We start from the raw sequence: 22,115 nt of genomic DNA, 5'->3' as shown, positions 1-22,115 counted from the left end.
CGTCCGCCAGGTCCGCAGCACAGTCTTTTAGCACCCGGCCCAGCACTCCATCTGGCCCGGCCGCCTTCCTGGTGTTAATGCTCCGGAACACACGCCTCAGCTCATGAGTGCTCAGGACCGGAGCAGGGTCGGTTGAGGGGAGAGGGGACAGGACAGGGTCGGTGTTCTCCCTATCAAAACGGGCATAAAAGAGATTTAGATCCTCAGCCAGAGTAGAACTGTCGGCTGAGGGTGATGGTGTTCTTCTTTTGTAGTCCTTGATAGCCCTGATGCCCTCCCAGACCTGCCTTGGGTTTGTGTTGTTCTCAAACGTGCATAAATAAGACCTAAATCCCATTAGGCTGAGATGACAGCCCTCGCTTTGATATCAGTCCTTCCCTTTGCTTTCCAAACCTGCACAGCAGTCAGTCCACACAGCGGGAACAGTTTGTTGCTTTAGAAACAATATTGTGTTACAATAAAGAATATCTACCATTATAACATTAGTGTTGATGAGGGTGCTGGAGTAGTACTATGCTACACATAAAGGTGGTGCGCATTTAAAATGTTACAGTTACAAACTGTGACTGTTGTGACCTTCAGACTGCGGCGTCTGGGACCACCGCATATCACCTGCAGAGGGCGCTGCCAGGAGGAATCGTGTTGATGGAACTGGCTTTTCAGGTGAGAAGCGCTGTCCTCACTAATACACTGTATGTGCTAAAATCACAGTGGTATGATTCTTTCAGTTCTTTGAGACAGGCGAACAGTTTAGTTTAGATAATGATTAAAAATCTAATGTGATGGTTAAATGTTAAATAGTTAAAGGGATGATGGGTCACAGCGATCAGCGGCCAACTGGCTGTTCAGACGAGGTCCATGTGACGCTGATGGGGATCGTTTCCAAAGTTCACAGTTATTCTGTTCATCCTGGAGAGATCCGGTCTGAACGCCAGCATTTCTAACACTTTGTTTCTGGTCGTGTTGGTTCTGCTGCAGTGTTGAAAGATGCTAAAAAAGGCAGCAGTGAGAAGAGAAGAGGTGCTGAGCAAGTCGAAAAGTGTTCAACTTCAGATAAAAACGCTGAGCTTGGTGTCACTTTTCACCTTGCTGTCAAATTCCTGGGAAGGAGAGCGCGACACACTGACCAACAGCCACATCCTACTGGTAGCACTCAACAGTAATGACCTGCTTAAAGCCCCAAACTCTTACAGTAGTGAAAGGGAAATAATGCTTGGAGGAACTTTTTGTTTGCAGTGCGTCTACAGCAGGCAGTTGGTGTCAGGTACTTCTGTATCATAGGAGTGTGTCAGACAGTGAAACGCTGTGCTGCCAGAGTGCTCTCGAGCATCCCCAGTAAAGCATTTGTACCTGTGGTCAGTGTCTCAGTGTCAGCAGCGCTGCCACTGCAAACACTCAGAGTGAATCAGTATCAGCCTGCATCGTGGGTCCCACTGAGTAACTGGTGTTTCCCACACTAGCATCTTTCGTTAGGCCTTCAGTCGTGTTCAGCTAAGGTCTTCCTCCCAGGTTGTTATGGCAACCTTTTTGTTTACTGTGTCCCACACTTAACGTACAACGAGACATAACACAACTGGTGTGAGACGAGTGAAATAAGCCACAGTGTTTGCCAAAACCTATTACTGAGAGTGGGAGGAGTGGGTAATCACTGCTGTGATGTTGTCGTCGCAGCGCTGTGCGTTTGGCCCCGTGCTGTGTGTGTGGTCTGATATCCTGGCACTATGTGTTTGTTTTTGCCGTTTGCTCATCCTTAGCTACACGTGAAACGTTTTGACCTTTCGACATATTGTTTGTTGTGATGGTGAGGATAGATTTTTTCCACATACAAGCCTTCAGCTCTCCTGAAAAACAGCACATTGACTCCCTGTGTGCAGTCTTACGGATTATTTTACTCTGGTGTTGAGTAACCTTGTGGTCTTTGTGTCACTCCACCAGGGCTGTTACTTTTGTGTGAAGCAGTATGCACTGGAGTGTTCCCGTATTCCCATGGGCCAGACCGTCAACTCGCAGGTAAATGCTTGACACTGATCTGCACTGCTGTGTGGACACACAACACTGAGCTCCGTGTCCTCAACAAGAACATAAAAGAGCGAAAAGGAAACACAAACCAGAACACAAATGATCACAGTGGGAGGGCAGGAGTGCCGATCTGTGTGCATCATGTAGGTTTGGGGTTCTGACTGGTGTTGGGCTGCTGGGCTCTTTATGATCATGGGCTCAGTCAAATTTAAATCCTTAAATCTTTGTTTAAATCAGTTTTTGTAGGAACTGATATACTTGAAATTAAAGCCGTTTTTAAAACACCTAAACTCTTTCAATATAAATGCTGAATAAATTCCTTGTAGTCTGAGTTGTTTAAAAACCACATTTTTTGAAGCCCTTCACACCATTAGTGCCTCACGTGAGTCGACATGTAGACTTTATCACTCTGACTACATTTTCCCAGCTGTTAGCAGTAAAGCAAAATAAAAAATAAGATAAAATAATCATTTGAAGCAGCCAGTTCCTGACAGCATGATGGGAAGAGGTGAACCACACGTAGCTTTTATGCTAGCTTTACTGTAGTTTAGTGTTATTTTGCCTCTTCTGTTCGTGCTGCAGTTGAATATTATTATTGCTCTGATGCAGTTTAAGAGCCACGTGGTCAACAGCAGCTGTTCAGTCTGGTTTACAGCGTGTTCGCCCTTTTCTTTACTTCTCGTCCAATGTAATTTCCACCCTTTGTCTGTTTATCCACCGTGAGCAGAAACATACTTATTAATAAATAAGAAGCAGATACAGATTTGAAAATAATCCTCTGGCTGAGACAGAATAACCTCCACTGTTAATTCACATCTACTAGTCATGTCAGGTCCAACTAGGGTAAATTTGTCATCATAAGGTGGCGCAACTTAAAAGTGTCGGCCGTAACCATCTATGAGAAACTACACTGCAGTGACCAAACAGGCTACAGCTATTCAAACACTCGTTGTTGGAGCCAAAGCTGCTCTCTGACATCACTTCTCTTCATAGCTTTCATGGACAGAAGCTGCAGGTTGAAGAGCATCTATCTATGCTAGCTTTTAGCAGATGACCTGCTTATCTTGGTTTCATTGACCTCTAAGTGGGAGGATCCTAGGATTGGAAATTTAGCACTTTCAAGTCTGAGGCCTCAGACTTGAAAGTGCTAAATTTCCAATCCCTTTTATGGTACAGGATTTGTGGCAGTAGTAGGTATCTGTGTATGCAGAGCTTAATCATGGCGGTAAGTAACAAATGCAGGCATGCTGGCTTCCAATGACCCAACAGTATGTAGCCTGATGTGGATGATGACGTGTGTAGATTCAATGCTGGTTTCATGGGAAATGTGCTGGAACAAAAAATGAGTGTCAGTGCAGCAGTACAACAAAAACACCTAAGATTTAAAAAACCTACAGCAGGAGAAGCTCACACGGGAGACTGCAGGGGGCACGTTTCTCTTGGTGACAGTAAACAACTACAGCATGTAGGCAATAATGTCTGTCTGCAGGCTGGGTGGAGGACCGCTGCATCATTCAGCCATCAGCTGGAAGCAGGTAGAGCCCACTCAGAAGGTTGCTGCACCTGTGAAGGAGATGTAGTATTTCAAGGCCTTCACATAGTAGAGTAGAGTAGAACCGTACCCTGTGGTAAAGACAGAGTATGAAGGCAGAACTGTAGATTTGTATGGCAGTCAGCATCACACCTTTGCCTACGGCCACGAGCAAAATAATGTGAGTCTGCGAAAAAGCACGACACAAGCTTCCTCCAGAGGATGTGTGGACACAAGAACCAAAGTAGAATGTCAGCAAAAAGAGCAACAGGTCAGTGAAAGTGGCATTTATTCAAAACACAGTACAGTAGCAAGGACATCAGCCAGTTCAGGAAGTGATCCTGTCGAGCACTTCTGACCAATCAGTCTGGTTGTTTTAGACTCTCTGTGGAAGTCCCACTATTTCCTGTGTAAGCAGCAGTCTCTCAACTTTAAATTGAGTTGAGTGGACAAATTTGTGTTGTAGTGTTAAGTAAAAATGGTGCCGCTGTCCTGCGTTTATCCTGCTGTCTGTGCTGTCACAGGACAACCACAGGCAGTCTCAGCTGCAGGGACAGCATCATGGAGCACAGTGAAATGAGAAACATGTTCCTGGACTCGCCTAACCCACCTTTAGGCTCGTGAAACTAAACTAAACTTCTCAGCCACAGAGGGAGGAAACAAGAAACTGCTCCAAATGTTCCAGTTCTGCAGACTCGTGCACCTCCAAGCTTATCGACTCCTTTTATCAGTGCTGGCATGTTATGTTCTGATATTTGCATAAAAATGGCATCAAGCTGGTGTCGGAGAAGCAGCAACAATGAAGCTTTTTTTCTTTCTGTTGAGACTCAGATAATGAAACATGAATCTGGAAATATTGAGGCGATCGATAAAGAATCGGACCTAATAACAGCATTCGTGTCTTACAAGTCCCGAGCTTTAGTCTTGTCTTCGTTTTAAATGTGTTTTATTTATGAACAGACAGAGCGGCTGTAAAATTCTGAAACAGGATTCAATCACAAATGATTTTTAAAAATATATCCGCATTTTCTTGATCTGCACATAAAAGCTAACAGCTGTTTGTTGTTTCCATCCATAGGTGTGTATATTTTCTGTTTTGAGTTCACATGTTTTGAGTAACTGCCTGTGAAGATGAAATCCTGACGCTGTCCAGCAGCGACTGTTCATCTGGAAAGAAAATCACTTTGCTCCAGTACTTTCACCATCCAGGGTGTTTTTCACACTGTCACTTTTCAGATTTCATTGGGTCTGCCGCTCCGTGCTGTTTCATGCTGTGCATCCCGAACATGTATTACTGCAAGGAGGAAAAGTATTTTAGAACAGGCACACATGGCCTGCCTGCTTTTAGCGACAAAGTGGAACTTTTTAAAAGCCCATTTCAATCTAAGTGGGCGTTAATTCAACTGTTTGCAGAGCTGTTTAGTTCTGCAAACAGTCAGCTGGTTTTTATTTATTTCTATTTTTATTTAAATTTGCCTCCAGTTTCAGACCCGCTGTTTCTAACAGTTGCTGATGTTTAGCTGAAGGGAGAAATAAGTCCAAGTTCTCCTCTCTGTGAGGTCTCCTCCGATCATGCACGAGTGACAGTTGCTGCCATCAATCTGGACGCCAAATATGTTAAAGCAAATTCAACATTGGTGGACTGTTTCTGACAATGTGTGGCTTTAGCCTGCAGCTCGGCCCCCTGACAGTATTTTACTATCAGCCATGTTGCACTTCCCATCTCATTTCACCTCGTCTGTTAGAGCATACTCCACGTGGTTTAATCTAAAGATGCATTATTTATCAAATGTATTATTGTCTGATGCATAAAATAATATGCTTACAACACAGCCTGAAGAAACCAGAGTCAAAGTAACAACAAAAGTACTTTGGAAATAATTCAGGTCGAACCTTTTCCAAGTTTTAGGAACAAAAGGATGATCAAACAGCCTTTTGATCCTCTCATCATTAGTTGTTGTACTGGTCCAGCGTCAGAGGAGCATCCTTTTAGTTTTTGGCAGCTTCACTATAAATCATTCAAACATACAAAAGTTACTAAACTCAAAGGATGAATCAGCGTTGTTTGTTTGACATATCACATAAACAGCTGTGCAGATGACACACAAATATATATCACAATGTCACCAGGAGACCGAGGCCCTGTACAGGCTCTTGGTAAATGCATTGAGGAAATCAATGACTGGTTGTGCCACAATTTTCTCCAGCTAAACAAAAACAAAACTGAGGTAATAGTCTTTGGCGCCAAAGAAAAACGATTACAGGTCACCAGAGAACTTCAATCTATACATCTAAAAACCACAAACCAGGCGAGAAGTTTGGGTGTAGTGATGGATGCAGACCTAAACTTAGAAAAACACATTAAGACAATAACAAAGTCAGCTTACTATCACCTCAAGAATATATCAAGGATAAAAGATCTGATGTCTCAACAGGACCTGGAAAAACTAGTCCATGCATTCATCTTTAGTAGGCTTGATTACTGTAACAGCATCTTTACAGGTCTACCTAAAAAATCAGTCAGACAACTACAGCTCATTCAGAACTCTGCTGCTCGAGTCCTCACTAAGACCAAAACAGTGGACCACATCAGTCCAGCTCTGAGGTCCTTACACTGGCTGCCTGTCCGTCAGAGGATAGACTTTAAAGTTCTGATGCTGGTCTATAAAGCTCTGAATGGTTTAGGACCAAAATACATCAGTGACCTCCTGACCCAGTATGAACCTTCCAGATCCCTCAGGTCATCTGGATCCGGTCTTTTATCAGTTCCCAGAGTCAGAACCAGACACGGAGAAGCTGCATTCAGCTTTTATGCTCCTTATATCTGGAACAAACTCCCAGAAAGCCTCAGATCAGCTGAAACACTCAGTTTATTTAAATCCAGGTTGAAGACTCACCTGTTCTCAGCTGCATTTGAATAAAGCACCAAATCCACACTTTAAGCTTAAATTTCAAAACTTACATTTTTTTCATGCTTTTTATTTGTTTTTGTTTTTTAATGTCTCTGTAAAGCGCTTTGAATCACCTTGCTGTAAATAAACTTGCCTTACACTTGTACAGCTATTACTGCAGCTGAATCTGTGCAACATGTGGGGTTTGTTCCAAAAATGGATTTTCAAAGAGCTGTTAGCTGCATACGAATGCATTTATTACATAATAACAAACACTGTGATAAAATCAAAAAATGCAAATATTTTAGAAATTTATCAAAGTTTAAAACCAAACAATTATGTTATTTTTTAAGGCAGATAACAACTGGCACACTGGACTTCTTTATGGTTATTTAATCAAGTATTTATCTGTAATTTGGCGTCTTATAAAGATCATAATATACTTCACTATTTTTTTCTGTTTTTTGGTGAAAAATGATCATTTAGATGAAAGAACTTGCACATAGTGGTGGACTAACCATTACAGAAATATGTCAAAAAGGATTTTAATGAGCAATACTGCTGTTTTAGAGCAGCTGCAGCTTAAACCGCACACTGGGGTGGTGCCTGGCATGGTGTGCAGCGGCAACCAGAGATAAAAAAATAAATAAATGAAAATCCTACAAGAATACTTCTGGGTGGAGTCATGAATCAAACCATCAGTTTTTATATCGAGTAACAGGACATGTAAACATGAAGGGAAATAATGAGACCTGCATTAATCTGCCTTGTAGCTTAGGCATGAATTTTAAAGCCAAGTTAGACGCAGCAATATTCAATAAAAAAAAGACAACATAAGCTAATCATTAGTTCTGCTAAACTTTGTTTATATGGACTTGTTAAATGAAATGTCCTCTATCTTGTATAAATGCCATTTCTACTTTAGGATGGCTCACAGGAAGTACCAAAGTACAACTTCATGGTGTTCCCTTGTGCACAAAGCTGCGATTGTTTGTTCTGTGCATGAGCAGAGGTGCTTTTTCACTTCTGTTTATGGATTTTTGAAGAATTTCCGACCTTGAAGATTCAGCTCTTATCCCGAGTGCCAGCAGCTTCGGTCCTTGTTCTGCTTCTATATTAGGTGAACATCTCTCCCACTTGTGACTGATCCATTTTCAGATTAGGGGGTCGGTGCACTTTGATGTGACGAAGGCAGAGAAAGATGTTTTGAAAGATGTCATGCTGTTTGTTTCCCTCCCGGTGGTGTTGTCAGGATGTCTACAAAGTGATGTGAGAGGTTGACTGTGTTGAAAGAGCCTGTGCCTCTAAGCACAGTGGGGAGGCCAAAGGGTTTAAGTGTTGAGAAAGGAAGAAAGGTGCATTCGCTGCAGCTATTGTGAATTAAAGATGTCCATAAATCCTCAACAAAAAGCTTGACATTGAGTAAATTAAGCGTAAACAATGTGTTTTATGTTTAAAATGAATTATCTCTGTAAAGCCCAGAGATGTGTTCCCTGTGTTAGGGAGGGAGTCATAACTGCAGTCAGTATTTACAGGTGAGAGCACGTTCTGAAGTGGCTCTTCACATTGGCCCAAACATTATACACAAAAGCAATGAATTGCTTCTTAATTAATAGATAATTTTAAACAGTTTAGAATATGATTTACATTTAAATGACGATGTTGCTGAAACACTTTAAACAGGAGACTTGTTGACATGTGAGAAACACACAGATATAAAAAGAATGAATGTTCATGCTGGCCACATTAAAGGGGACCCGTTTATTTCCAGCCTTTGTCCTTTGGCTCTGTTACAGTAGCTTTGCATGATTTGCAGAATAAGCCTTGTTAATATCAATAATATCAGTGCAACCCCTCAGTTCATCATCCGTCTGACAAAACCTCCCATCTTTCTCCTCATTGGATGTCCCTCATAAGCAAAAAGATTTGATTGGAAGGTGGGCTTGATCTGTGCCTGAGACAATAATATCAGAGTAAATAGTTTCAGTCTTTTTATTCAGATCTAAGAGGTGAAAAATGCGTCTGGAACAGTGTTTCAATACGCCATCATAATAGGCTGCATGCAGAAACGAACTCTTCCCCGTGTTTTTCCTAAATGTGAAAATACTGTGGAATCTTTTCCATTTTAAGATGCAGATTTTTTTCTACTTTAATTTGTTCAAATATTGTTTCTCGTGTTCCTCTGATCATCAGTGAATTTAATTGCCCAGCACACATGCAAAGTTTCAGACGGTGTTCAGGACGAGGACTGTGGTAATTCATTCGTTAGCACTTGTTAGTGCTGTCAGTATAAAATGTCTTTATAAATAAACACAAATTAGTTGCATTAGTATTTGGGGTTTACAGCAGCGTGCATTAAACTTAATGTGTTACTGCTTTGACAGTGTTCTGGTAAATACTGAGAAATAGCAGGCAGCTTGTTAGTGAAGTGACACCAACTTAATGAATGAAGCGTAAAGTTTGCTAACAGCTATGGATCAGCCCAACATTAGAACCACATATCATGTGATTATTATAAGTCCAAGCCCAGGTCGTTGAGCTGGCCTCCTAACACGCCTATCCCAGTCTGACGGTGCATCTGTGGGAACTAACCTGATCCTGAGGCCAACAGAAGGATGTGCAGCTTAACCACAGGATGGTGGTTTTAATGTTGGGGCTGATCGATGGATATATCAGTCTTATGATGCTTTACTGAAGTCGTATTATCCACAAGTAGTTTCCTACTAACCAAGATGCATATTACTGTGACTATCAGCTAGTCAGATTAGCTGAGTGTTTAGCTGGTTAGTGTCACACTAAAAACAATAAACACATCCAAGTCCACAGTTCTAGAGTGTGTATGTAATGTGGATATTTGTAGTCTGAAATGGTTTTATTTGATCTCTTAGCACATCTTCAGTCTTCCTTTCCATCCATCTGTCTGTGTCTCTGTGTCTGCCTAGTCCCACCTCATGTCATCTCTCCATCAGGGCAGCCTCCTCACCAAACCTCGTTGCAAGCCGTTTCCAGATGCCACACCAGTATCTGACTGTGCGGTATGTCCCAGCCATTCTCAAGGGAGGGGTGTCTCACTACAATCAGGCTCCACCCCTCTTCGCCACTCTATGCTTGCTCTCATCAGTCCTGGTCTCTTTCCTTTCAAGTTTACCTGCCTGTCTCTGTGGGAATGATTGGGTTTAATGTTAAATCAAGTGCACTGTGGGAGCTACTGTTGCTGCAAACTACAGCTTGACTGTAAAAACGCATCTTTAGCTTAAGGCAGGGACTCAGACTTAAGTTATGCAATAAAAATGATGCATTTATACCTGATTGTGTTGAGGATCAGGTGAGGGCCAAGCACCTCTATGATTTTCTTTTCCTTTTCTGTTTTCAACAGGCTGTCTTCTCTGTGGTTGTTGGTTTGGTGTTTTGGGTGTTGGAGCTAATTTTTTATGCAACCATGTTTTTCTTTTGCCCTTCCTCTTCTTCCTCTTCTTCCTCTTCTTTAGCAGCCAGGTGGTGATTGGAGCTAGGGTCTGTGTTCATGTGTGAAGGTTCAGTCTTTGAATTACACAGAATGTAAACTGCTGCTTCTGCTGCTCCGCTGCTACAGATACAATACTGGAAAATTCTGTATAATTTCTATTATACAGAATTTATACAGAACTATTAATTCATTTAAATTGTTAGTGACCACTGGGTGTTTATAACTGTATGTCTGAGTAAGTATATGTTGTTCCCCAAGGCTCAGTTATTGGGCCACTTCTGCTTAAATGCTGCATGTTTAGCAGCGTGATGGTAGCTACAATTGAATCATGCCATCAATGACTCATTTCATTGATTTTTCTTCTAATATTTTCAGACTATTTTGATATATTTTCTTTGTAATGTAAAGCTAAATGAGCTTGAGTCGAGTATTAATTAACAGTATAATGGTAGGTTGCAAAGTGCAGGCTGTGAGGGTGCGGCCACAAGGAGTTTGTTTAAATATTATATTCTAGATTTTAAAACAATCATTAAAAAAAAGTTTATAGGAGAAAAAGGTCAAAGGATGAAAATAAATCACTGAAAGTGCACAAACTTTACAAGCTTGTGTGGTCATCCAGATTGTGATTATTAGGTTATCGTGAGCTGAAAAAGATTTTTTTAGATTTTGAAATGATCTGTCTTAAGTTTGAGTATTTGATAATTATTAGTATCCATCCATCCATCTTCATCCGCTTTATCCGAGGCCGGGTCGCGGGGGCAGCAGCCTGAGCAGAGAGGCCCAAACCTCCCTCTCCCCAGCCACCTCCTCCGGCTTATCCGGGGGAACACCAAGGCGTTCCCAGGCCAGCCGAGAGATAATCTCTCCAGCGTGTCCTGGGTCTGCCCCGGGGCCTCCTCCCGGTGGGACATGCTGGAATCGACTGGTAAATTGAGAGCTTTTACACTCAGCTCCCTCTTCACCACGACGGACCGGTGCAGCGTCCGCATTACTGCAGCTGCAGCCCCAATCCGTCTGTCGATCTCCGGCTCCCTTCTCCCATCACTCGCAAACAAGAACCCGAGATACTTGAACTCCTCCACTTGGGGCAGGAACCGATGAAGCCAACAGAACCACATCATCCGCAAAAATCAGAGATGAGATTCTGAGGCCACCAAAGCGAAAGCCCTCCGCCACTTGGCTGCGCCTAGAAATCCTGTCCATAAAAATTATGAACAGAACCGGTGAAGCCCATCACCCACCAGGAACAAATCCGACTTATTGCCGGCAATGCAAACCAAGCTCTTGCAACGGTTGTATAGGGATCGAATGGCCCGTAGCAATGGGCCAGACACCCCATACTCCCGCAACACCTCCCACAGGACACCCCGAGGGACACGGTCGAATGCCTTCTCCAAGTCCATAAAACACATGTAGACTGGTTGGGCAAACTCCCATGCGCCCTTGAGTATCCTTGAGAGGATAAAGAGCTGGTCCAGTGTTCCGCGACCAGGACGAAAACCACATTGTTCCCCCTGTATCCGAGGTTCGACTAGCGGACGAACTCTCCTTTCCAGCACCCTGGCATAGACTTTCCCAGGGAGGCTGAGGAGTGTGATCCCCTTGTATTTGGAACACACCCTCCGGTCTCCCTTCTTAAAGATGGGGACCACCACCCCAGTTTGCCAGTCCAGGAGTACTGCCCCTGATCTCCACGCAACATTGTAGAGGCGTGTCAACCAGGACAGCCCTACAACGTCCAGAGCCTTCAGGAACTCGGGGCGGACCTCATCCACACCAGGGGCTCTGCCACCAAGGAGTTGTTTAACTGCCTCAGTGACCTCGCCCCCGGAAATTGGCGGGTCATTCCCCTCATCCCCAGACTCTGCTTCCTCCTCGGAAGACGTGTCAGTGGGATTAAGGAGGTCCTCGAAGTATTCCTTCCACCGCCTGACAATTTTCTCAGTCGACGTCAGCAGCGCTCTGCCAGCACTATACACAGTGCAGGTAGAGCACCTCTTTCCCATCCTGACGGTTTGCCAGAATCTCTTCGAGGCAGTCCGAAAGTCTTTTTCCATGCCCTCTCCGAACTCCTCCCACACCCGAGTTTTTGCTTCAGCCACTGCCCGAGCCGCATTCCGCTTGGCCTGTAAATACCTGTCGGCTGCCTCCGGAGTCCCACAGGCTAACCAAGCCTGGTAGGACTCCTTCTTCAGCCTGGTGGCTCCCTTCACCTCTGGTGTCCACCATTTGGTTCAGGGATTACCACCACGGCAGGCACCAACCACTTTGCGGCCGCAGCTCAATGCAGCAGCTTCGGCAATGGAGACGCTGAACATGGTCCATTCGGACTCAATGTCCCCAGTCTCCCTCGGAATGCTGTTGAAGCTCTGCCGGAGGTGTGCGTTGAAGATCTCGCGGACTGGGGCCTCTGCTAGACGTTCCCAGCACACCCTCACTATGCGTTTAGGTGCACCGGGTCTGTCCAGCGTCCTCCCCCGCCACCTGATCCAACTCACCACCAGGTGGTGATCAGTTGACAGCTCAGCCCCTCTCTTTACCCGAGTGTCCAGAACATATGGTTGCAGGTCTGGTGATACGTTTACAAAATCGATCATCAACCTGCGGCCTAGAGCGTCCTGGTGCCACGTGCACTTATGGACAAACTCTTATGTTCGAACAAGGTGTTCGTTATGGCCAAACTGTGATTTGCACAGAAGTCCAATAACAAAACACCGCTTGGGGTCAGATCAGGGAGGCCATTCCTCCCAATCACGCCCCTCCAGGTCTCGATGTCGTTACCCACGTGAGCATTGAAGTCTCCCAGCAGGACAACAGAGTCTCCAGGTGGAGCACCTTCCAGCACCCCACCCAGGGACTCTAAGAAGGCTGGGTACTCTGAACTGCCACTCGGCGCATAAGCGCAGATGACAGTCAGGCCCGTTCCCCGACCCTAAGGAGCAGGGAACAAACCCTCTCATCCACCGGGAAAAACCCCAACGTACCGGCAGCAAGCCGAGGGGATATTAGAATACCCACCCCAGCCTGTTGCCTCTCACCATGGGCAACTCCAGACTGAGACAGAGTCCAGCCCCTCTCCAGGAGACTGGTTCCAGAGCCCAAGCCATGCGTAGAGGTGAGCCCGACTATATCTAGCCGGTACCTCTCAACCTAACTCAGGCTCCTTCCCCACCAGAGAGGTGACATTCCATGTCCTTATTGCCAGTCTTGGCAGCCGGGGATCAGTCCGCCAGGGCCTCCCCTCCTGGCCGCCACCCGGCACACAATGCACCCGACCCCTATGGCGCCTCCTGCGGGTGGTGGGCCTGCGGGAGGATGGGCCCATGTCTCCTCTTCGGGCTGTGCCCGGCCGGGCCCCATGGACTAAGGCCCGGCCACCATAGGCTCGCCCTCGGGCACCCTCCCCAGGCCTGGCTCCAGGGCGGGGCCCCGGTAACCCTATCCCGGGCAGGGTAAACTGTTCCCTCGATGTTCTCTTCATAAGGGTCTTCTGAATTATTAGTAATGTATGTAATTATTCTGTGCCTAAACCTGACCAAGCAGCCAGAGAAAGCAAACGTACTGCAACACTCACACTAACATATCCTCAGGGTGTTACGGTTAAGAAAATCAGGTACTAAATACATAAGCAGAGAATCAGACACTCACCAGCCACTTTATTAGAGACACCAACACTGCAAATACTAATGGGCCAATCACATGGCAGCAACTCAATGCATGTAGACATGTAGGCATAGTCAAGAAGACCCGAAGTTCAATCCGAGCATCAGCAAATGTTATTTAAGTGATGAATGTGCGATTTTTCAACACAGACACTTGTAGGCTTTACAGAGGATGGTCCAGTAAATGCCAGTGGTCAGAGGAGATTGGCCAAGCTCCTGTTAGCTGATGGGAAGCCAACAATAACTCGGTCAATTGCTCATTACAACCAAGGTATGCAGAACAGCATCCCTGAAAAAGACCAAGTGAGAAGCTCTACAGCAGCAGAAGACCACACAGAGTGCTGCTGCGTGCAGGTAAAACCAGGAGACCACGGCTTACGATTTCCACAGCCTCGCCAATAGTGGACAGTTTGGAAGCTTATCTGCTCTGATGAATCTCCTCCATGTACCCGTCTTCCAGCTGGAGAGCATGGCACGTCAGGAAACTCTCATGATCTGAAACTGGATTCTTGAACCTGATTCTGCTGTAATCAAAGGTTCAAAGTGTTGATCCCACACAGCACCTTTAGGATGTGATGTAACAGGAGACTTCAAATCTACAGCATGCGTGTGACACTATCATGTCAGTGTGAACCACGAGGAATGGTGCCAGCACCTTGTCGAATCTGTGCCACAAAGCACTACGGCAGTGCTGAAGGGGGAAAGGTGTACCTGGTAAAGTGGCTGTGAGTGTATATTTGCAGTTGTAATACACACATCACAGCTGGATAACTGCTGTTACTCCTGTTGGGTTTCACTGCATTGTGATAGTACCACTGCAGAAATGTGAGTCTTTTTTCCAGGAGTGAAAATGCAGAGCCTCACAGGGACGCATCGATGGATGTCACAGTCTGAGAGCTTTCCTCTCGTCGCTCTGCTTGTCTTTCTTTCAATCAGCTTGCTTTGTATTCTCTTCTTTTTCTTCTTCTTGTATGACCTCGCTGATTGCAGCTTCTCCCGTCAATGCAGCCGCTGTCATTAATTTCACTTCCACCGAGTGCCGCTGACAGGAGACAAGCTGCAGCCCCACGACTCAAACTGGCAATTTGTTCTTGTCAAAGTTACACGGAGTGTTTAATTAACTAGAACATGAACCATTTGGGATTACAGGTTAGGAAATAATAAATGTTAGCGTGATAGCAAGGAGGACACACACACACACACACACACAGGAACTACCTATGAACTGAGGAGAGCCGCGCAGTCCCATTGGCTTCCAGGCTCCATAGATAACAGGCCAGGAGGTCACACTTAATTTGTCTGCCAGACTGCAGGAACACCGCTGGGGAGAGAAAAGTTAATATTCATCTTTTCATTCCTGTGTGCAAAAGAATATTCTTCCTCATTCTTATCTCTGCGGTGAGGGTGCTGATGAAAGTCTTCTGCCCTTTTGCCAGTTTCTGGACAAGTGTCGAGGCAGGAAAAGGTTCCAGACGGCGAAGAGATGAAAGTCTGTAGCTACAGAACGCTGTGCAGTCTTTTCTTGGCTCTTTGATATAATGAAGCTGCTTTTGTGCACGTTCCAGGCAAATGGTCCAGATCAAAGTAAAAGCAGGAGTAGCAATTAGAGCTCCTTGTAAACTCTTATTGTGCTGTAATTAACTGCACAGCACAGCCTCTCACTGCAGCCATTTGCATTTGCAATTATTGCTTTTGTCAGCTCCCTTTTGATGTTGGATTTAATTAAAAAGGATATTATTATGAATCTGATTGATATCAAAGTTGCTTGCTCCTTACTGAGAAGCTTTTGTGATGGGAGTCACAGTGCAGCAGGGCCTTAAGGTGTGCTGTACAAAGCAGTCTCTGTTGGAGTGGCTGGAACAGCAGGTCCTTCCCCTTCAGATGCAAAACAGTTTCATACATGGCTGATCGCACAGATAGACATTCAGAGTTAGCGCTGTCTGCCAGATCAGTTTTGCAGAGGTATTCAGACTGACTGAGTTTGGAGTTAGAGTACCTCCTTCTTTTCCCGTCTGTGTCAGTGAGTCATGCTGTCCTGGTGATGACCGTCTCACAACCTTCTGTTGCAGCTCTCCATGCTCTTCACTGAGGAGTGTGATAAAGTCAGGGACACCATGCACGTTCACTCCTTCAGCTACGACTTCCACCTGCGAGTGGTTCACCAGTACCTGGTCGGCTGCCACATGACGCTAAGGCAAGGCTACCAGCTCACCGACTTCCTGGACGACTTCATCTCCCATCACCCGGACATCCCCAAGTTCGGCCGCAACCACGTCTTTCAAGGTGATTCTGGTGTTGCTGACTGCATCGAATCTCATGTGATGATGATGATAATGTTTTTTTGATTCTGCCATGATTTCTAGCTTTTCAACATTTACAGCAGCCGCCAGAGCAGCCAGTGAAAGTAAACAAAAGATGGCAACACAGTGAACGGTGTACAGAGCATTTACTAAAGGGAACAAAACTCGAATTCACCAGAAACAAAGACCAGAAAAAAACAAACTGACAAATGAAAAATAGGCCCAAAAATCATCATGTGATTAGAAGCATTTGGACTGTGGGTCAGTGCCCACACAAACACACACTGGTTCTGATGGGAAATACAAACTAAGGATCCAGTTATATCCACCATATAGCTGCACGTCCTCACTAAAGTGCGAATGGCATTCCCCATTTTTATGGTGCGATTAGGTTTATCCAACCTTAAAAAGTGCAAGGTTATAACTTTAATTTGTATTCTTTGCCTCCGGCTTTCAACTTTCCCCCTTTTACCTAATGGTCCCTGATACATGAGATGAAGTCTTTCCACCAGCTTCATTTAACAAAGACTTGCATCTGAAAATGTGTCCGTGTGCTGTGACTTCACTGAAGTTATTCGCAGCACGTTTATGGAAGTTGTGGTCATTTTAAAAAACAAACTCTGCTGTCTTGGCTTAAACTATGCAGACGTGCAGAAAAAAATAAGTGCACCGAGATCTTTGGGAGGAAGTGGTCTGGATTAAATTCCAAACTCCAAACAAAGTTTGGGTTAAACTCCTGTAGCTAAACAGGTAAATCTGAATCATCCACAGTGATGGTTCATGAATTTTTTGTTTTTGTTCTGAAATAAACAACTTTAGCTCACCTCTTCCCCCCACCCACCCCTGTGGTTGATTTAGCACAGAGTTTATTCGCTAACCTCTGCTAGCACGAGTACTGGAAGTCTACTCAGGTGAATTTGTGTTCATGTTTAGCGTCTTCTCCAGCTCCCTCTGGTGGTCAGTGCAAACCAACTGAAATGATATTCAGAGTAAATATTTGAAATTGTTTCACTGAAAGACGAGTTCAGTCCCTCTGTGTCCCGCCTCCGTTCGGGCGTCACCAGCAGCGCTCTCTGAGCCGTTCTGGATCGATGAGCAGATATTTGTTTTTCCATCAGAGCTTCTCGGGCTCTGTGTGTGCACAGGAACAACTGTGTTTGTCCTTCTGAGCGTCTGTCATTCTTGTGTAAATCAGGGAGCTTCTCCATCTCCACGGGGATGATAACGGCTCACCAGCTCTACAACTACATCACCGACCACGCCAGCACGTATGGCATGAAGCCGCTCCGCATGTCGAAGGCTGCGGTCGCCACTGACAACAAGAAGGCGATGCCTGACCTTCACGAGTATGCCCTGGTGGCTCTGTGGAACAGGTGGAGAAACAGCTCTGCCCTCAGAATAAACCTTCTCTCCTCATATCTGCGGCTTAACTTTACCTTTGTTGGCTCCTCTTGCTTTAGTTCGGGCTCCTACAAGGATCTGGACGGTCTGCCCCACCACGATGACTTCGATGTTTCCCTGGTGGTGTGTCACAACGCTGCTCCGTTTGAGGAGCAGTCAGACGGGGAGAGGCATCTGCTCAGGTAAGATCTACAGACTGCAGCACAGAGGCTGTGTGATAGTTACTCATATCTGGGCTGACACCATGTTTGTTTTATCTGACATGTCCTGACACAACCTAAAGAGGACTGGTGGACGTTTCACGGGCCAAACAAATGTGTTAACAGTACATCACTGAAGGCACTGGATAAACTTTTGCTGAGTCTCATCTCGTCCCCTTTCATAGGCTACGCTTCTACGTGATCATGACCAGTCAGCGGGAGCTATTCCCACGCCTCACTGCAGACATGCGCCGCTTTAAGAAGCTTCCTCAGATCCACCGTGATCCCGGAGAGCTGGGGGGACGGCTCTCCCAGGATCGAGCAGAGGCTTCTGGGTCACGTGGTTCTGAGCAGGACCTCTGGGAGGAGGGTTCGTCTGAAGCTTCAGCACCCTTGGCTCCAAGTGATGGCAACGAGTTTTACCCTCTGACAGGCGGTGGACCAGAGGCTCAGGGGCTCCTCTACACCTCCCCTCTGTTCCCTCTTCTCAACAACGAGGTGGCGTCTGCCCGCAGACAGATCCAGATCAGCGTGGAGCAGGCCATGGGTCACTGCCGCAGGGACAACCTGTGGAGGAGGCTGTTCCACGGCGAGCATGTGGCCCTGGATAAACTGAAGCTGGCCAAGTTGTCGTTCAGCGAGCTGGAGGAGCTGCTGGAGGCTGTGCAGAGCCGATCAGTGGGGGAAATCGACCCGCAGCTGGTGAGACTCTAATTTTAGCCTTAAAATCAAGATTCAGTTATGACCATCAAACATCAGCAATACCAAACACCTTGATTACTAAGACCACAGCTCGACACAAATGAACCGCCAGCAGCTCGACACCCTGTCATTTGAAACGCAAAGCAACACCAGCACACAGCTAAGCATCGGTGCTCCCACAGTATGAGAAACATTTGGAGGTGATCAGGCTCTCGCTGTGACCTCAGCCAGCTGCAGGTGACCTGCAGATCAAACATCAGCTCGCACATACATGTTAGCAGGAGCTGTGAATGGGAGGTAAATGTTCCTAACACATCAGGAGGCTTCAGGATTTTGTTAGTTAAAGGAGGAGCTTTTAAATGATACATCTGCAGCTTGAATATTTGACTTTGCAGGTGAAACCCAGTGAAAGTTTCTGATGGTCAGTGTTGTAACTGTAGTGTGAACGTGTTGCTGCAGGACTGTTTCCTGACCATGGGTCCAGCCTGGTACCAGAGTCTCATCAAGGTCCTGCTCAGTCGCTTCCCTCAGAGCTGCAGACACTTCGACGACAACGGCATCCAGTATCTGGTGAGAAAAAAAGAGTTCAAAGTGGCAAACCCACAGGCCCCTGTATCCATGAGTTTCCCTCCGCTGTGGCTTCACAAACGGGCAGCAAAACGTTACCAGCCAACAACCAAATGAAGGCGTTCCCTTTAATGCTCAGGGTCATCGAGATCCCTTTAAAAAATATTGGAAACACGACCCCAAACGTCATCTCTAAGCACAGCTCCGTTAGTCTCTAGTAGCATTTCTCTGGACACAAATGGGATCATTTAGCAGACTCGAGCTAGAAACACCTGCAACACGTAATGCGACACTGATTAGTCTCACTCGCGTTCAGACTCGATTGTTAGATCAGTCGAGTCAGAGTGTAAAAGAGACCTCGAGTGACTTACAGGCGAGAGGATGGAGCATCGAGCTCAGAGTGAGAGCTCCAACACATGAACTGCAGTAACACATATTTCTTCTGTATCTGTGGAGACAGACTTTAAAAGGGTGACGTTTGTGTTGCACACACCTGTTCACCTCGTTCCAGCTAACGTCCACTCGTGTCTTTGTACTTCAGGCTGTTCTGAACCAAAAGTTCACCGACTGCTTCGTTCTGGTATTTCTGGACAACCAAGCTGGAAAAACTGTGAGTTCTTATACACGTCTGACTTATTTTTTCTTATAATAAAGTCATGCAAAGTTCTCAGATTTCATCTTCCTCCCGCAGAGTTTAAAGGTCGTGTTTCGGGAGCCGCTGCCGTTGCAGCCGCAGGCCGGCAGCAGCCCCCCTCCTCAGCTGGTGTCCATGTATCATCACCTGGAGTCTGTAATTAACACCGCGTGCTACAATCTGTGGACCGGACTGCTATAGCACCCGGACCCGAGTCGTGTCTTTAACACGAGACAAATGGAAATGAGAAGAGAAGCTTTCTGCATAACGCTGAGCTCACTGAGTGGGAGCAGCGACATACTGGACTCATGTGCAAGAAACAGTTTTAAATGTTGAGGATCATAAAGTTGAGCAGACACTACGATGGGTTCCCTCGCAGTTACTGTACGAGCCTTCAAACAGCACCGTGACCACGCCACAGCAAAAGCACCTTCCTTACCACTATTGTCAAGAGTCAGACGGGCGATCAACATCCAGATAAAGAGAACTGCAGGCTGTATGCACTTATGGGTTGGGACAGTCCCTTTAAATCACAACGTACAAAATCCTGTTTAAAAAGTGATGTTTTAGATCTTTGTAGCAGGTGAGACATGTCAGCAATATCTCACATCCTGGAACAGATTCAAAAAGGGGCTGAGGATGAAGATTTGGCCAAAGCAGCATCACTGGCTCCTGGTTCCTCGAGGAACTTGAGGTCATTTGCAGTGCTTGATAAGATTAAGTTTGATAATTTAATATGTAGCATATATCAAACTGAGTCCTACTCAGTCCAAATACTTGGGGCGGTCTGAGCTGAGTAGGTGAGATGATCTGCAGCTTTTCAGGGCTCATATCTTTAACCTTTAACCTCCACCAACGTCGTGCCAAATCCAGAACCAGTTTCACGTATTTCCACCTCCCTAAAAATGTACTGGTACTAGTAAGCATGGCACCACAAACTGATGATGCCTTGCTGCCTCCAGTTCTTCCAGGAAGTGAGGATAATGAGACGTTCCCGAACAGCTCAGCTGTGTCCCGGGTCTGCAACGGGGTCTCCTCCTGGTTGGACGTGCCCAGAAAACATCACCGAAGAGGAGACGACCTGAACCTCGTCATCACAGACGTAAGAGCTCTGCTGCTTTGATGGGATGCTTTTGGTCACCAACCAAAGCTGGTGTCATAGCTGAGAGTAAGGACATACCTTCACCACCACAAGCTGCTGCAGCTCCATCTGTCAATCTGGAAACAACTCTGAGCATTCGGTGCTCAAAGGCACAAAGGTAGAACGGGTGGACGACCTGGAAGGTGCTCTTTAACACATTCTGATGGATATGACACGGCGAGGACGCCGTCGATGTACGGACAGAAACATCGTGAGCGTGCAGCGGCTGTTTGACATCATTGAGCCTGAGTCAGTGGTCAGAGGTCAGAAGGCAGCACTTACATGCATTCTGCACAAATTTGAAGCTCCACATCTTCACTAATGTCTCAGCGTCGGTTTGGATCTCGTGCCTTCTGACAGTATTTAGCTTCACGCCACATCAGTGTTAAAACAAGAAGAGACAGCCCAGATGCCGGTGCGCAGAGTGGGAAGGCTTTTATGTTCGATTGCGTCAAACCTGTTTCCACTTGAACCCCACTGCCATGTCTGTTGCCCTCAAGTGCCTTTCTCTGTTTATTATTTTCTCCCTTTTCCCTTTTTTCATTCCCAAACCTGTGAAGTGATGCTGTTGTCGCTCTGGCAGGAGATGTGTGGAAACACACTGCTGGTGTTATGCAGCGAAAGTGCCTGAGTCAGTTTGGAGAAATGTGACAAAAATTGCCTTTCATAAGCAGGAAAATTGGTCATATTAACTTTGGTGATTTGCATAATAACATGCCACATGTCATCAGCGCCGAGTGTTTCCAAAGCATGTTGGGGTGGTGGTGTGTACTCTCACACAGTGTGGCTGGTAGTCATACCTCAGCCTGGCACAGGACTGTTACATCACAACAGGAAGGCTCCGTGTCCAGTGTGGCTCCTGTAGGAGTCGCACCCGTTCTGGGAGGGAACCAAACAGGTCTGAGCTTCACCAACTGAAGAGGACTGAATGTTAAACACTGGATTATTCATCATGCAAAATGTGAACTGTAAGCAGACAGCCCTGTAAAATAAAACCTGCACTACCTGTGTCGTGTATATTGTGTATATACAGAACACTTTATACAGTATGTAAAGTTAAATAAACAAGTTACAGAGTAAGAGTGTGCTGAACTGTTCTTCACTGTGCAGCTTCGTGTCGTGACAGAAGCTCCGGACAAAACTTTAGTGCCGGACTGTCCAACGCCAGGCCTCGAGGGCCGGAGTCCCGCAGGTCTCAGATGATCCAACACAGCTGATTCAAACGGCTGGATGACCTCCTCAACATGCCAATGAACTCATGTGATTCACGTGTGCTGACCCAGGGTGAGATCTAAAACCTGCAGGACACCGGCCCTCAAGGCCTGGAGTCGGACGCCCTTGTTTTAGCATCTTCAATCCTGCAGACGCCAGAATCATCGGCATAAAGCACAAAACGTTTGTTATTACAGTGTGTCAGAGCATTTATTATAGTTCGGGTGTTCAGTCAGTGGGAATAATTTTAAAAAGGCGCAGCTAGTTGGGAACACTGCAAGTAAAAGATTTAATGAAGGCGTTAATACCAAAGTCAGCATGAGTCAGTCAGGCGTGACAACACAACACCAGTTTGTGAAAACAATTCAAATTCTGGCTCATGTCTATAA

At 45.8% G+C, this 22,115-nt stretch overlaps 1 protein-coding gene across 15 annotated transcripts in view; it reads left to right on the top strand.

The window, feature by feature from the left end:
* szt2 (SZT2 subunit of KICSTOR complex) overlaps positions 1-21,594 on the top strand; it is a 120,383-nt gene extending 98,789 nt beyond the window's left edge. For 11 of the 15 annotated variants that reach the window (XM_085383250.1, XM_085383249.1, XM_085383246.1 and 8 more), the window contains 10 exons: positions 583-663; positions 1,936-2,010; positions 9,411-9,476; positions 15,639-15,852; positions 17,065-17,242; positions 17,330-17,452; positions 17,656-18,172; positions 18,632-18,742; positions 19,281-19,349; positions 19,431-21,594. In XM_085383250.1, coding sequence (XP_085239376.1) covers positions 583-663; positions 1,936-2,010; positions 9,411-9,476; positions 15,639-15,852; positions 17,065-17,242; positions 17,330-17,452; positions 17,656-18,172; positions 18,632-18,742; positions 19,281-19,349; positions 19,431-19,574 — 1,578 coding nt within the window. In that variant the 3' untranslated portion in view covers positions 19,575-21,594. Of the gene's footprint in view, positions 1-582; positions 664-1,935; positions 2,011-9,410; positions 9,477-15,638; positions 15,853-17,064; positions 17,243-17,329; positions 17,453-17,655; positions 18,173-18,631; positions 18,743-19,280; positions 19,350-19,430 lie in introns of those variants that run through there. The other 4 variants (XM_085383258.1, XM_085383257.1, XM_085383259.1 and 1 more) reach the window with 4 other exon arrangements.
* The last annotated feature ends 521 nt before the right edge of the window (positions 21,595-22,115 follow it).

The sequence above is a fragment of the Rhamphochromis longiceps genome, linkage group LG15, assembly GCF_057381845.1.
Source record: "Rhamphochromis longiceps isolate RC_006_pf linkage group LG15, R_longiceps_female_GT1.1, whole genome shotgun sequence".
In the NCBI taxonomy this organism is placed as follows: Eukaryota; Metazoa; Chordata; class Actinopteri; order Cichliformes; family Cichlidae; genus Rhamphochromis; species Rhamphochromis longiceps.
This window is presented reverse-complemented; position numbering and strand designations above follow the sequence as displayed.